This window comes from Lepisosteus oculatus, chromosome 10 (genome assembly GCF_040954835.1).
Source record: "Lepisosteus oculatus isolate fLepOcu1 chromosome 10, fLepOcu1.hap2, whole genome shotgun sequence".
Lineage (NCBI taxonomy): Eukaryota > Metazoa > Chordata > Actinopteri > Semionotiformes > Lepisosteidae > Lepisosteus > Lepisosteus oculatus.
The window spans coordinates 28,443,145-28,459,935 of record NC_090705.1 but is presented as its reverse complement, the minus strand read 5'-3'; the positions used below and the strand labels follow the sequence as shown (position 1 = coordinate 28,459,935).

The window sequence follows — 16,791 nt, the reverse complement described above, 5'->3', positions numbered from 1 at the left end:
ATATTTAAAACTTTTCACGAGGAATGACAGCAGCTGAAAGCTTGGGAGAAATTAGAATCGTTTATTGTGATGTGGAGATTTGGCGTAACCCGCTTGGCTGAGGGCCAACCTCCCGGCCGTTGGACGGGGAGGATAGGACCCCCATGCGACCAATGGGGTAGCTGCAAAGGTGGAGAGGGGGTGGAGGAGGGATGCAGAAAACGAACGAGGAAGAGGAGAGGGTGACGTTTGATATTTATGGAGACCGGTTGCTTACGTCGGGATTAGTGAGAATTGCAGCAGCTGTGTCGAATGAGCGCGGCTGCCTTCATTCCTCCCGAACTTTCATTAAAAACTCCATTTCACGAGGAATGACAGCAGCTGAAAGCTTGGGAGAAATTAGAATCGTTTATTGTGATGTGGAGATTTGGCGTAACCCGCTTGGCTGAGGGCCAACCTCCCGGCCGTTGGACGGGGAGGATAGGACCCCCAAAAGAACCAAGCGGGACCCCCAGTCACCAGTGCAGAAAAACAAAAACAAAAGATTATTGGACCAATTCAGCTGAGGAGAGAAAGTGCCTGCTTGAGGATACCGGGGTTAGTTTTAATGTATGCATGGTAAGCCTCGGAGGATCAACGGCCGAGTTGCTTGATGAGATACTCGGGTATGCCTTGGCGAGCGGCGGAGGATGCGGCCCCTGATCTAAAGGAGTGCCCGGAGAATTGTTTAAGAGGGTATCATGATACGGCCCTTCTCATTTGCGAACAGAGGGGTAGTAGGCAAAGCTCCGGCAGAGGTGCGAAGATGTGCGTAATGGGATAGAGGCTCGTAAGGGCTTATGTAGGAACAGAGTTTGAAATAATTGATGAGAGTGGCAGATCTGAGTTGGTTGGTTTTGCTTTTCTTGAGATAGAAGGTCAGTGTCTCGGAAGATGAGATGGAGATGTTGGATAAGCAGGGTTGAGGAGAAGGATCGAAGGATGTGGAATTAGCAGTAATTTCGGAGCACCTTAGGAAGATAAAGAAGGCTAACAAGAATAAAGATTCAAGAGGGCGGTCGACCCAGGGTGAGTGGTAACCGGACGACGTTGATGCAGGATTCAAGGATGTCTGAGGTAAGTGGTGCGCGTAGGTTCGGAAGTGATTTTCAAGCCACTGAAAAGCCTTTAAGGAGAGTGATTCGAGGGTGGATAAGGGATGGACGGATCGTGCCGAAAAGGAGTGGATGCCGCACAGGTATACTTTGGTGGTGGATGCTCGTACCTTGAGTGAGTTTCTACGATAGCGAACGAAGGATGATGCGGTGAGAATGTCGAAAGAACAAAATTTTATGTTCGCAGAGAGGTGGAAGGATTGGAAGCCCTTTCAGGCAGTGCAGTAAGAATCGAGAGTTCAAGGGGCGGTAGTTTGCTGGGCCGGCTGGAGATAGCGATGGAAAGGATAATTCGGAGGAATGTGAGTTCCGAATAGGGAGATACTGAGCACGGGTTCGGTCTTGCATCTGGTGCCAAGTTCCTGAAGCGAGAGAGAGAGAGTCAGCTATCTCATTAAGGTGACCTGGAATGTGAGCAGCTACGCGAATGAATTGATGTGTGAGAGAAATCCATTTAAGGCGGCAGAGGAATTTCATGATGGATTGGGATGAAGACCTTCCTTTGTTGATTATATGAACTACTGCATGGATGGCCGAATGGATGAGGATGGTTTATGTTTCCAATTGTGGCCCCAAGGAGAAGCAGCAACGACAATTGGAAATATTTCTAACAAGGCTGATGACTGGTTGGCGAGAGGGATTGGAGAGAAATCAGGAGGCCAAGGGGCCGCAAACCATTGGCCTTTGTAATAGCCTCCGAAACCGACTGAGGGGGCTGCGTCTGTGAAAAGCTGGATATCTTCAGTGTCAGAGAGGAGGTCATCGTAGAAAAGAGATATGCCATTCGAGTTGGCCAAGAAAAGCTGCCAAAGCCTGGGCTCGGATTTGCAGTTGGCTGAAGGGCTTACGTGGTGGTAAAGAGAGGGCACGGAAGAGGCGAGGTCGAGAAGGTAGACCGTCCTTGAGGGATGATACGCATGGCGTAATTGAGGTGGCCGAGCGGAGAGAGAAGTTCCCTCTTTGTGCGAAATTTGGCAGAAGAATAGATAGAGATATACATCTGGATCCTGTCGATTTTGTCGCGAGGCAGGGAAGCGGAGAAATTGATGGAATTGAGGGTGATCCCGAGGAATTGGATTATATGAGAGGGGCCAGTTGTTTTGTCCATGGCAAGGGGTACCCCTAGTTTCCTAAAAACGGAAAGAAGTGTGGTGGAGGCTCTTGCAAGTGGGGTGTGAGGAAAGTCTATGGTAAGGAAATCGTTGAGAAGGTGGACGAGAAAAGGAAGCTTATAGTTATTCGAGGGGATCCAGCCGAGAGCTTCGGCTAAGGTACCGAAAATGTTTTTTTTTTTTTTTTTTTTTGGGCTACTCCTACGTCCGAAGGTAAGGCGGACTGCAAAGAACTTGTTCTGCCAATGAACTCCGAAGAGGCGCCGGAGGTCTGGGTCTAGGAGGCATAATTTTAACGGCACTGGAGATGTTGGCCTTAGCGAGCCAGGTGCCCAGACGAACCGCTATACCAATGGGATTGATGTGGTATGCGGGGAATGGGGAAGAGTCAAGTGGGCCAATCGTGAAACCATTCTTGACTTTGGATGCTAGCAAGGAATCAACGGACTGGGGATCGGCGGTGGCAGATTGCAAATTTTTTTTTTTGCAAAAGACAAAGGAAGAAGGAAGTATGCACGGGCCTGGTGAAAATCTGAAGGAAAGGCCGTCGAGTAAGATGTGGGTGGAAGAGGGGTCGGGGTGATGGAGCAGGCCGAAAACAAGAGCGGGGATGTCAATTGGGGTAGACAGAAAAGCCAGTAGTCTTTTGGGAACGCTGAAGGTGGAGCGAGCATGGAAGGGGCCGGCAGGGGCAGGCAGAGCGAGCATGAGCTTCGCCGCAGAAGCTGCGAATGTGAAGGAAGCGACGAAGGGGAGAGGTACGTGTAGAGGAATTGAAGATGTTGGGAATTTGTTGGCCTCTGATCATCACGATGGGGCGACTGCGAACATCTTTGGACCGGGAAGGTTTGAAGAAGACCTGGCGGGAGAATAGATGCTGTGGGGGAGAAGGGGCGGAGTCGAGGTTGGGCTTGCGGACGGTACCTGGGCAAAGATTTGATGAATGTGTCCAAGAGGAACAGAAGTCGCAGGAAAGAGCTTGGACACCAGTGAAAGTGCGACAGTAAAGCTCAATGTCCAGGGCTCCCCAGTAGGTGCGCTGGTTCCGTTGGAGTAGGCGGGCAGCGGCCTCGGCCAAGAACTGCTTATGGTAATCGTAGAACAGGGAGCCCTCGAAAAGGACAGATAGATCGGGGATGCTGTGCATGTAATCGTCGAGTTCCTGACGACGTTGGGGAAAGGCGGAGCACGTGATGTCGTGGAAAATGCTGAAAGCCAAGCAGAAGTCGGAAATTCGAAGGACTGAAGCAGAGTGAGGGTCAGAAGATTTGAGTAATGGAAATCGAGCCGCAGTCGACTGTTCTAGAATCGGAGTTGTAAGTGGAAGAAGAGAGAAAGTGAGCTAGATTGACGTCCGCACCTCAGAATTTGCTGCCGGAGTGGAAAGGGAATGGGAGGAGGACTAAACTTTAGTGTGTTAGGAGGAGCTGGGAGAGGAACGGCTGTTCAGACAAAAAAGTCCTTAGTAAAGGGGAGATTGGAATCCAGGGCCGAAGGCATGGGATGACGGATGCCGTGTTGGACACCGGGGAAGGGAGAAGATGAGGAGAGAAGAAGAGCGGAAAGCAGATTGTGGTAGGAGGGGTTTGACGGATCTGGGGCCTGAAGCTCGGTGGCTTGGGATATGGAAGCCGAAGACTGCTGGGAATTGAAGCAGGAGCGAAGGCTGCGTTAAGGACTGAGGAGGCTGCCGAGTCGTCTTGGACGCCAGGGGGTGGGGGAGGGTAAGGGCCGCCTGCTAGCTGAGCTGGGGGTCGTTTACTAGCTGGCCTTCGGGCCGTGGAGACAGCAGCATGGGCCAAAAGAAAAGAAACCGGGGCCGAAGGCACCAAGCTGGCGGAGCTTGAGCCGTGTTGGACGCCGGAGGTAGAGACAGGAGAGTGCAGAAATTAGATTAAGCGGAGAAGGGGGGGGAGGGGCGTGAGCCTGGGGCCTTAGACTCGGCAGCAAGGAGTTTAGGGCAGGAGGCTGGGTGGGAGAGGCTAGGTGCAGTTGTTCAGCAGAGGAATGGGTTGCTTGGGGGAAGAGACAGACACGGATATATCAGGACAAGACAAGACAGAAGATGCGACAGGCAGAGGCGCGGGCGGCCTCGGGGTCCTCACGTTGGGATGAGTGGCGGCGGCGCGGGTGATGTCATCAGAGAGCGCCGGGGGAAGCTGGGGAGTTGATGTTTCCTTGTGTAGACTGCGGTTAAGTACGGGGAAACGAAGCGTTTCTTTTAAAAAGGACGCCATGTTTTCGAAGTATCCTCTGGAGGCTTGCTACGGTCCGGTTGGAAATCGCAAGAGATGATCCAGGAGAAGGGGGAGCCGATGTGCATGAAGCGCGGCGGCAGGGAGATCCTCAAGAGAAGCGGGGGTTATTTGGAGATTTTGCCGTGGAGGAACGGGAAGGCTGGGTTTGTAATGAGAGAGGGACTGCGACGGCGGAACGCAGTCTTCGACGAGGAGTTGGATCTTGTGAGGACTGGCTGGGAGATGAGCGGCGCTGATGTTGCACGGCGGCTGAAGGAGGCGATGAGACGGAGGTGAGGGGAGCTGTGGGGGGTGGACTGGACGAGAAGGGGAGGAGAGTCTCCTGCGCTGCGGAAAAGGTCTTCATCGGAGCGGCGGATTTGTAGATCCATGAGAAGGGAGCACGGATTCGAGCTAGGCAAAAACAAACCATGCAGAAAACGAACGAGGAAGAGGAGAGGGTGACGTTTGATATTTATGGAGACCGGTTGCTTACGTCGGGATTAGTGAGAATTGCAGCAGCTGTGTCGAATGAGCGCGGCTGCCTTCATTCCTCCCGAACTTTCATTAAAAACTCCATTAAACATAGGTAAATCTTTTGTGAAACACTTGTTAAACCACTAATTACAAGCATCACAAAAAACAATGATGTGTTATGCTCTGTTTTGCGTATATGAAAAACTTGAGGTTTTGTTGAGAGAATCAATGCTTTATTCAGTTTATGGAAACTAAATTTGAAATTTAAGCTTTAAAACTGCAGTGCTAATGAAAATATTTGTCCCACCTGACTATGAGCACAGAAAATAAAGTGGAAACAGTTTTCGGATCCTTAATATTGAAGTGAAATGTGGTCCAAACAGAAGACATACAGTATTTGTTTGATAGAACATGTTTGAATAAAACCCTATTTGGGAAACAAGATTATCAGAAGTTTTTTGATGTATCACAATCTATATCTATTTGTTATCTTTTAAAGTAAAAAAAGTGTTACAATAATGTTAAATAGAACAACACATATTCCACTTTCACAGATATTTTCTAAAAAAAAAGCTTTAAGGTTGATTATCAATTGCTTCATGATTCTAATATTTTGCCAGTAACACATCTGCAACTGGAAATCAAAAGAATGATTATTTTTTTCTAAGTTGGTAATTACTGTGCATAATAAATATATTTTATAATACATTAAATATAGTTACAATACACAAATAACATCTGTGTTTCTGTTTTAGATGGAATACATTTAAATAAAACACTAAGGGCTTGATTTTGAGGTAAGCCCTTACCTTCAGGAAACCAAAGTTAAAAGTTAAAAGGAAATCAGGAATACAGATGTAAAAAGGAAGGGTTGAGTCACTCCGGCTAAGGATCTGCGCCTGTGGCTGTGGCTGTGGCTGGAAGGTTGCCAGTTCACATCCCACAGCCAGCAGAGGAATCCTACTCCACTGGGCCCCTGAGCTGACCCTGCGCTCTGACCCCAAACTTCTCTCTCCCTGTCTGTGTGCCTGTGTGTCTTGTGGAGAGCAAGCTGGGGTATGCAAAAAGACAAATGCCTAATGCAAGAAATTGTATATGGCTAATAAAGTGATCTTATCATTCATATTCATTATAGAATATCCTTAGGTTATATTTACTCATAACTTTACTCAATGGAAAATCAGAGCCAAACAACATATTTAACATATAACAATGTTATTTACTTTTCATTGCCCCTATAAAATATCACTACATTAATTTGCTGATTATTTTCATCTTGGAAAATATGTGGTAAAACTGTGAATTAGAAATAAAATATCTGTCTCCAAGACATGTTATTTAAAAGGTACAAGAACCCTTCGTTGTAGTACTTTTTATTTTGTTTAAAGACTGTATTTATTTTTTTGGTAAAACAACATGAATGGTTTGTGTCTTGTTTCTGTATTTACTGTATATACAGTTATATTTTTTTAATCAAATAGAACCAGAAATGAATCTGTAAATAGAACCAGTTTTAAAATATCAATGCTAATTGTTCTGGTTTATTATTATTGTTGTGGAAAAAATTTTAGGTTAGGATAACCAAGGAAAAGTCTTATTGGAGCCTCATTTTAGTTCACCTGCAATGCTTATGAATAACGTACTTCATATAACATAAAGAAAGTAAGTGGAAGTATGTTGTATATTAATATATTTGCTTATATATTTGACAGGTTATGCAAATAAATTGGAAGAAAATTGAAGGTTGAAGTTAAATAAAAATTTGCAATTTTTTTCAAAACCTATTTTCTATGATCATGTTATTTAAAAATAAACTATAAATAGTTGCTTTTTATTAATCTACGGAAATATTTACAACATCAACAACAAAAAGAACTGCTTCATTAAAACACCGTTATTTTAAACTTTGTTAGTTTGTACAAAATGAACGTTATTTTTTGCAAAAAAAAATTAGTTTAGATTGCAATTTAGAAAATGGATGTACAGGTAGGTCAGTTTATAAAAGTTTATTAAAAGCATTTTGTTGTGCATCAACTAAAGTGTCCCTTGGGTGACAGAGTGCCTGTGAATTCAGGAAAAGCAAAACACAGATCCTGGAGAGAAGCTAGTATTTGCATTGTTTCCACAATATTCATGAAAAAACTGACTCAGTAGTCTGCCACAAAGTCAGGTGGTTAATCATCCTGAAAATTAAAAAAAGGTTTATTTTTTATCATAGAACTTTGCTATAATGTACATAAATTGAATATTGAAATAGGAACAAGTAATAGGTTTACTCCATGCTAAAAAGAGAAGAAAGAAAACACAATGTTTCAGCCATGAAGCCTTCTTCAGGTGTGAGAAAGACAGGGCAGTAAGCAAAGGTAATGTAGCAGGAGAACAAAAGCAGGGATTGAGGAGGAGCGAGAGGCGGGAGCAAGGGACAGACAGAGTGGCCAGTCAGGTGGTGTGAAGTCAGGATGGGTGAAAAGAGGTGTAAAATGAAACCTACAATGAATGCAGAGAATTTAGAAGAAAAGTAGTCTGTAGTTGAGAGAAGGGGGAAGGCGTGATCTTAGCTACAGGATAATTTTAGTTTCTGTAGCCTTTCTGATGTATGAGTTAGGAAAACCATCTTTAAGAACACAGACAGAGAGATTAGTGTGATCATGCCTGTCAGAGCTGAAATGATAAACAAGGGGCTTGGAGAAATCTTTAATCTTCACAGCCCTAATGTTCTCTGAAGCGATCTCCAAGTCCCCTTCCTGTTTTTCCAACATAGATGGCTGAGCATTTACTACAAGAGATACAGTAAATAAGGTTGCTGGAGGTAAAAGGTCATCTGAGTGATCCAGAATTGTCCTGAGGGGCCTTGAATGAGTGTGGTGTTAGATATGTACTTGCAGGTGATACAACGAGCTCTGTTGCAAGGGAATGTGTCTGGTGTGGATGGTTGCCGAGGGCGGTCAAGAGAGCTGTGAACAAGAAGGTTACACCGATTAGGTGGTTGGCGATATGAGATGATGGGGTGGTCAGAAAAGAGGGCCCCAATGGAGGGATCATCCTGTAGGATGGAATAGTTTTCGTTAATAGTCCTGGGGATAGGAAGTGTGTTGGGGTGGTAGGGAAGCACCAAAGGAATGCTGTTGTTACGGCAAGAGTTCCTGATTGAGTTGATGGTCCAAGGGCTGTTTTTCGCTCGGGCAAGGGCCCTGTCAATAATACTGCTAGGGTATCCTCTGTTGATGGAAAAAAAATACATTTTGAGAGCTTGGTTCTGGAAATCGATGTCGTCACTACATAGCCAAAGGAACTGTGAAAAAGGGAGAGCAAGGTGAAATGAGCTGTACAGAAGATAGCTGTGTGAATCAGTGGGTTTGTAATAGACCAAAGTAAAGAGTCGGGGGTAGTTAATGGAGAAGCTGACGTCTACAAACGGAGTAGTGGAAGATACGTTAACTGTATATTTGAGGGATGGGTGGAAGTTGGTGAAGTGATGCAGAAAGTGCTTAAGCTGGTCATTAGAGCATGTGGTGGCACAGATGCAGTTATCAATGTATCACTTGTAGAGGTCAGGGACATAGCCAGTGTAGGGAGCAAAGAAGTGTTCTTCTACCCAGCCGACAAAAATATTGGCATAGTTGGGTCCCATTCTGGTGCCCATGGCAACTCTACTAACCTGTTGGTAAAAAAGGTTATTGAATGAGAATGCAATTAGTGTGAGAACCAATTCTGCAAGGTGTACCAGGGTGTGGGTGGGTGGAGCAAGCACTGTGTGTTTGTCCAGTGTGGCTTGAGGGCTGTAAGGCCGTCATTATGGGGAATGACGGTGTAAAGAGATATGATATCCATGGTAGAAATGTAGCATTTGGGGCCCTGAAATTGGAAATCATTAAAAAGTTGGAGTTCATGGTTAGTGTTCTTGATGTATGAGGGAAGACTTCATGAGGCTGTCAAGAAAGGCCAAGATGTTAGTAGTCGGACAGTTTCATGCTGATACGACAGGGCGTCCAGGGGTGTCCGGTTTGTGGATTTTGGGGAGGAGGTAAAATTGATATACCTGGGGATGTTCAATGATGAGCCGGTTCGCCTCACCTGGAGGAGCTCCTTGCTGAGAAGGGATAAGAAGGGAGATGGTAGTCAGTGGTAGGGTCCCGTTGGAGAAGGAGGTAGGCAGAAGTGTCTATTAGTTGTCTAGAGGCTTCAAAGATGTATACTGTAGGTCCTTAAGCCACACCACAAAAGAGCCTCCTTTGTCTGCTAGTTTGATGATAAATTTAAATATATGTATTCATTATAAACATAAGGCCTTTTTTATATGTATTTTACCAAAACAATTTCAGGTTTGCCATTCTTTGTAATTTTATTAAACACCTTAGTGATCCGTTCGGCTCTATCCAGTCCCATGTTTCTTTACAGAATTGTAATTATGCGTACCAAAAGATGACTCAGGGGCTGGAGATTGTATAGTATTCTGCAGTTAAGCTTCTTTCGAAACATCAATGAAAAATTGTGTGTACACAATAAACAAAGTTACTGAACTGGAAATCAACAGCATTCTGAGTTTCAGTCAGGCGAGTCATGCCAAGATTGTTAAAGTTTCTGTGCTTGTTGTCGGGTAGCTTTGTGCTATTAATAAACTGGCAGCATATTAAAAACTACAAAGAAACATTGTAATGCTTGTTAAACAGAACATACAGTACACTTTACCTATTCTGAGAACTATAGTTAAAGAATCCTTCCTCTCCAGCAGTGATATTAACATATTTCTAGAAAGTCTTGTATATAATTCGACTACACAATTCTAATTGTTAGTTCTAAAGGATATCAATTAATCCAAACAAGTTGCAAGTTAACAAATTTAAGATACAAGGAGCGGACATTTATGAACGAGTACACACTAGATGTTTTTAGATTACAATTTCACTAACAATCATTATTACACATACAGTAGTGGACAACTTTGTTGGAGATGTGGAGTTACATTCATTTAGGGGCTGTGGTGAGAAGGCTATTTTGGTTGAACCGTCTTCAAGAAAAGATGTATTTTGTATATACAAGTACATCACATACTGTATATAGCTGTAAATGAATAAGCAAAGTACTGAATGACACTTAAAAACATTTTTAAAAACATCTTATTTTTGTTTTGCCTCAGTTAATTTTATATTAATAATATTACATGTAAGGTCTTAATATAAAACGATTTTTGTGAGAATCTACTATAAAATGTTTGAAAATGATTTATAAGTTCCAAGTATCACAATGGTTATATAGAGAAAATCCCCAAGAAAAGATACATTCTAACTTTTATTATTTAAAAGTTAGTTAAAATATTTCTGTCAATTCTGAGATAAATTGCCAAATTTGCCAAAACTTTGATTTCTTTAATCTGTAACTATAGTAATTACATATAGTAGTAGTCTAAAAAGAAAATAAATGACTCTAAGAAAACTGTAAGTTTATATATCTAAAACTAGCATAGCTTTAAAAATTAACTTTACTTAGCTTAATGGCTACTGATATTTTGGTATTATATTTTAAAAGCAATATATGTGGTTACATTTTTATAACAAAAATAATTAATTCCCATTATGACACTCCATTACACATACTGTACATTAGAAGGAACATTGCAGTCCCTTCACTGACACTCAGGTGGGTGTTTTCTGTCACCATTGCACCATTTGCCACACCAGACAATAATTAAAGGACTTAAAACTGCATCATCATCAATAATATTCAATATTGGCTGTCCATACATTAAGAAATGTTCCGCTCGAAGACTGAATGGTGAGTGAATGAAGGTCATCCTCTTGATGAGATGTAAAACCAAGGTCTTGACTACACTATTATTAAAGATCCAATGGCACTGATTGTAAGAATAGTATTATGTCCTGGCTAAAATCCACGTTTACACAATCTGGTCTATCCATAGTTCCCTACAAATTGAAGTGAAGAAGCAATTTCTTATTTCGACACCTGATTTACACTCCTGAAGCATATTGATTGCCACACATTAGCTAGAAGTGTGCTACGGTTTATTTGTGGGTAATGTTATTCCCTGTTATATGTGAACTGCTTTGGGATTGCTTTGGGTGAAAATAGTTCTAAAAAAGCAAGGAATCATTATTACTGTAATTCAGTTGTTACAGAAGATGTGTAGTATGAACCAATGTTCTGGGTTACACATACTGTAAGTACTTCATCAACAGACCCCAGATACAAAATTGTTATTAATGTAAATATAAAGCACAAGACAACATGGGATTTACTTTTTTAAGGTGATGCAATGGGGTCAATGTGGTGTCAGCAACACACAATTTTCAGGTGATATTGAAAACTTCAGACTTTAATATCACCAGTATTTATTTTTAGATATGACATACAGTAAATACCTTTCATATTTTAAATTGAACTTCCAGTTGCTTTGGAATAAATGAAATACACTTTTCTCATTTCAAGTGTTAAAATACTCTTTTCCTCAGTATCTGTAAGTGTATGGTTAAATACTGTAGATGTGTACAGTAGATTACAGTATATAGGTTTTTACGGTTGTATGATGCTACTATTTTCAGAATTAGCAATTAAAATTTACATAAGAGACATTATGTTTTTATGTTTCGGGCTTTGCTTCCTTGTTTCCGATATAAGGTGTGTTGTGTATACTGCTCTTATGTAGCAACAGAGCTGCTGGATAGTTGCTTAGAAACATCGTTCCGCCTACTTCATCTACCTGCATCAGTCTTACCTGGACTCAGTGCACACCTGCGTGCAGTGAAATTGCTGACGTTGTAAATAGGAGAGGACAAAGGTGTGCTCTTCCCTATCGCATAACTCCAGTAGGAATCCAGCAGGTCCAGAAAACAGCACCAACATTCTGTAAACGTGCTTTTCAACAAACCTCCCTATTACGGTGTTTCAGTTCTACAGAAAAAAAAGGCTTACGACTTCTTTATGAAATGACATTTAAAATTAGCGCAAGCCGGGAAAAAATCTTCTAATAATACGTCTATGATTTTTTATCATGCTCAAACAGGTGCGTGTCGACATCAAGTGAACTTGGCACTACAATAGAGGATTTCAGTCACTGATACGTCTCCAGGGATCAACTAAACGTTTAAACGGGAGCAACACATGGATTAATAGCTACAAAAAAGTTTGCTTCATGGGATTTTTCTTTATTTTATTTTCTCATTGGGTTTTGTTCAATTGACAACAAGTTTGAATAACCTGATTTTATTAGGTAAGAAAATCTGCACGAATATAAAGGCTATGAATTCCAAAGATATGAATCATTACAATGAGTTTCTCGCGTATTCTTATTTAAATTAAGATTAGTCTGAAAAATTACTAAATCATAACTATAGAATTTACTTGTTTAATTCGAGTTATCTACTGCATTGATTGAAATTCAAGATTTTAAGATATCAGATATGTTTGTCGCGAACGACGGATGAAAGGTACAATATTTGTCTATTTCGAGTTAGAGTATAAACACCTTTTCTTGGAATCCCATTCAATAGCTTTTTGTATTATTGTCTTAATATTTTTTATCGTACCACGTTCTGCCATCTAATACTAATGTTTGTCCTTAAATGTTAAAAGTGTAACAGTGATTATTATTATTATTATTATTATTATTATTATTATTATTATTATTAGGTGGTACCGAAGAATGGCAGAAAGAAGTACCTGGTGGAAATCCTTCACTCTCAGAAAGAAAAACAAGGACCCTGCAGCCACCCAGTACGAAGGGAATCCGGAACTTCAAACAACACAGGACAAAACGTCAATGGGCTTTACGTCGTCTTCGGACTCGCGGGAGAATCAGAACCAAAATTTAATAAAAGAGCAAGATTATGAAGACTCGAACATCGAGCCTGTTTTTAATGAGAAGACTTGCCGAAGGAATTTGAAAATCTCCCGTTCAGGACGTTTCAAGGAAAAGAGCAGAGTGCGTGCAACACTACCAGCAAACAACAATTTCTTCGAAGGCAGCAACGCTAGCGTCAAAGACTAGTCATCAACCCAGTTCCTCTCAACCCAGACATGTGTCAACCAAGATGAAGGAATAATGTTTTTTTAGACGTTTTATAAACCATCCATTCTGGAATTGAAATTACATTTAATACTCAGTGCATAGCTGCTCAATATTTAATGATTTAAATCATTGTTGTGGTATTTGTTATCTAAGAATATGATTGAAAGCTCATTTGAAAGTTTGTCTCCAGGGGTTTAAGTGGTTTTGTACTCTGCGGTGTAGTTCACTGCGTGCTAAGTTGAATTGTTGTTGTTGTGATTCAGAACTCATAAAGAAAGGGAATGGTAGCATGGATGTTGGCTTTTTTTAGTTATTAATTTGGTATCAGACTACTGTTTGAGGGGAAACCATCAATGGCTAATTGACTTTAATGTCTTTGGATTCTGTAAATTTGTAGCCTTGAATATGGGTTAATATTAATATCTAAGTGTTCAACACTGACCTTTTATGTAAAATAACAAACATCCTATTTGAGCATCAGTTATTTTTTTCTGAATGATTTAACATAATTTATTAAGCTTATCCTTTCATTTAATCAAAAAACCTAAGTAGAATTGCACTATTGTAAAGGATTTGCTGTAATAAAACAGGTGCTCAATTGTCTTACTCCCAAGCTCTCTTACTGACAAGGCTGACTATTTTGAAAGGGACAGTATCCAAAGAGTTTTAACCTGTTTTTAACCGTTACCCTGTTTTGCATTTAGTATTTATTGAGTTTTAAACATAATTTTAAAAAGATTTTCAGTGTTTTAGTAAAAATATTTAGAAGTGTATACTTTTATGGTTGGGTTTTACACTGTTGTTTTATAAATTTTGGTGGTTGGATAAAGATCAACATGACAGTGGCAACATGACTTTCTTCAAAGGTAAATGTACAATATAAGTTATGATGTTTAATTTTAATATGTGCCTATACCACATTGAGCAATGTGTATGTGCATCTATCTAGTTGACAGTTTGGAGAATTACTATGCGATTTTCACACAGGTGAATGAGAATTACAGATGGATTGAGACAGCAAATGATGATAATGATTTGAAGTATAGAAATGATTGTTGTGAAGAAGGGATACCCTGGAAAAGCAAGACATTTTTAAGTGCAATTTAAGGTGGCTTTCTCTTGTGCAATACAAAAAACCCCACTCTGAGTAAATTGATAACCCAGATTAATTAAAGAATAATACCAAAAGTAACGACAAAAAAAAAAAGAAAATACAAAAAATACAGCTCTCGAGAACAAGGACACTCAACAATAGCAAAATATATAATTGTTTAGGATATTAAGGCCTCTTTGAAACAGTATAATTTAAGATCACTAGTTTCAACACCTAATGGTAGTTTTCAGAAGAGATCCTGTCACATGTGTTATTGGTCTGGGGTTATGGTATGAAAGGCCCCTAATATTATTAGAACTCTTTACAATATAGGAAGAAGGGGGTTAAAAACAATTTTGCTAAAGAAAATCCTGTGGATATTATTTTGATTTCTGGTAAACTTTAAGAGAATTAGGAACAAAGTTTTATAATTGTCAATAATAAAATACATACTTGTGCATATATACTGTGTGTGGTATTTTGCTCTTCCTTCTGCAGAGACAAACCATCTTTTATCTCAAAGAATATTCAAAGACGTGAATGTGAGAGGGAAGCCATGATAGAATTCTATGATAGGATTGAATCAATTGTTCTTGTGCTTTACTGTGCTTTAAGATATTTATTTTAGCAACATATATTTTCTCATTATTAATGTTACATGAGTGTCTGGAGTTTATAAATTGTAGGCATTTTCAGGTAAATATAAGAAAAATACAGAGTAATGTTTCATTTACTGGTATACGCATATATTTTTAAACATATACAAACATTGTTCTTTCACTTCCACTATTGTTGTTCTTTCACTATGACTACAGAATTTTTAGCTTCATTATATTATTTACTAAAAATAACAACCCCCAAGAACTAAGTATAATGAAAAGGTTATAGAGTGTTTTAGTCAAAATTTGTCTTAACCCCCTTGGCTGGCCTCCTGCCCATACTGTAGGATGAGGAGGCTAGGACTGCAATGTGAAGAGTGACAAAAGGGTAACTGCAAAGTTGGAGATGGGGTGGTGGTGGAATGCAGAAAAACATATGTGAGGGAGATGGAGATAACGTATTGTATTTGTAACTTTTTAGGTGAAGAGGTGACATCGGGAATGATTGCAAATTACTGATAGCTAAGTCCAATTGAACTTGGCTGTTGTCATTCCTCCCAACCTTAGTTATTATTCCTTTGGCTAAATTCATGGTCCTTAAATACTTTTGAAAATAAGAATTTTACAAGTCCCAGCTGAATTTGTGCTAGCATCATGTATATAAATTAAATATTAGATGCCTCAATATTGTGGAGCAGAGTTTGAGTCCCTGGAGGTTAAATACACCTGTTTGTGTCTTTCAACTGTTTATCCTAATATTCTAATATTCTTTCACAATTGTTCTCCTGTAGTAACACAAATGAAGGTTACAAAACAAAAAAAGGCAATTGAACTCCAATGTATTTTTCAAAAGATGTTTTTAATGATTGACTTTAGTTCCACTTATTCTGTTCTTTCACTCATTATATTTGTTACTGATTTTAAATGTGCTACAGTATGTCTATACAGTCAATCCAGATACAATGCACCCTTTGTGTCCAATATTCCACACAATGTTTTTATGTAAGGTAAATATTTTTTGGGGGTGTTTGTCTTTAATAATGTCTTATAAATATGTCTAAGATAAATATATAAAAAGAAGAAATATAAATGTCTAAGGCAAATAAGGTGTAATTTTCTTGTAAAAAATAAATATTGTGAACCATGTGGTACAGTACCTCTTTCACTATTGCCCCTCAAATTGATATTACTGCTCATACTGTCTCTGTTTTGTTTGATTCTGTATTATCCACTAATGTTTTTTTTACTGTTTACTGTTTCACTAAGAATTATAAATCAAGAACTACAGTATAAGTGCCTTAAAAGCTCTTAAGTAAATACATTCAAACATTATTTAGAAAATCTAATAGTTTAAAACCCTAATGAGACCCCAAAGTAATTCATCACATTGGCATTACTTCCGTTCTTATTTCATTTTTACCAGAATGTTTGCTTTTGTAATGTTGAAAAAAGTATACGCTTTTACCTTTATGATCCTTGCAATATCTTTCAAATGTCATGCACTGGATTATCAAATGTTATACACTGGGTTGAGGTGTATCGTAAATAATCCTTCAATTATAGCTGATCATGGTTTCATTTATTTTTTCTACAAAATTAAATTACAGTAAATTAGTAACTGGAATGTTTCACTTGAAATTTCTGGAACCCTTTTGTTCTATTGCTTCCACATAGCTGCTGCTTACAGTATTCCATCCTTAAATGTGAGTGAGATCACCTGTCCTTTGGAGAGTTCAGTCCTTCTGTAAACAATTTAAGTATTCATGGAAAAGACTTCCCATGAGGCATTTCAAATTGAGTATATGTGCTGTTGTTCATCTCAGTACAAATTAAGGTGGTATACTGTGATCATGTTTTTTTTACTATCGTTACAAAGTAATAATATTTTTAAGTTATGCTTTTTTTTGCAAGTTATCATAGCACACTCTGTCACAGTTTGCAAAAAGGAAAGATACACAATTATATAAATGAGAAAACAGTAAATATAAAACTGTATGACTGCCCATGTGCCTGGTTTTAGAGTACAGGTCTTGTTATTTTATTAAAGTCAACTGCTGCACACGAAGGGATTAGTGAACCATTATATAAAGAGCTTTCCTCTTGAGAAGAGATACTTA

At 39.7% G+C, this 16,791-nt stretch overlaps 1 protein-coding gene and 1 pseudogene across 1 annotated transcript; one reads left to right on the top strand and one right to left on the bottom strand.

The window, feature by feature from the left end:
- Positions 1–1,308: 1,308 nt before the first annotated feature.
- LOC138241623 (uncharacterized) lies at positions 1,309–4,482 on the bottom strand (annotated as a pseudogene).
- An 8,134-nt stretch (positions 4,483–12,616) lies between these two features.
- On the top strand, positions 12,617–12,961 carry LOC102687845 (proline-rich protein 15). Its single transcript, XM_069195274.1, has one exon. It carries the CDS (start codon positions 12,617–12,619, stop codon positions 12,959–12,961), a length of 345 nt encoding a protein of 114 aa, XP_069051375.1.
- Positions 12,962–16,791: the final 3,830 nt, after the last annotated feature.

Excerpts from the sequence above, each read along its gene's own strand:
- LOC102687845 (XM_069195274.1), top strand. The coding sequence starts at position 12,617 with ATGGCAGAAAGAAGTACCTGGTGGAAATCCTTCACTCTCAGAAAGAAA.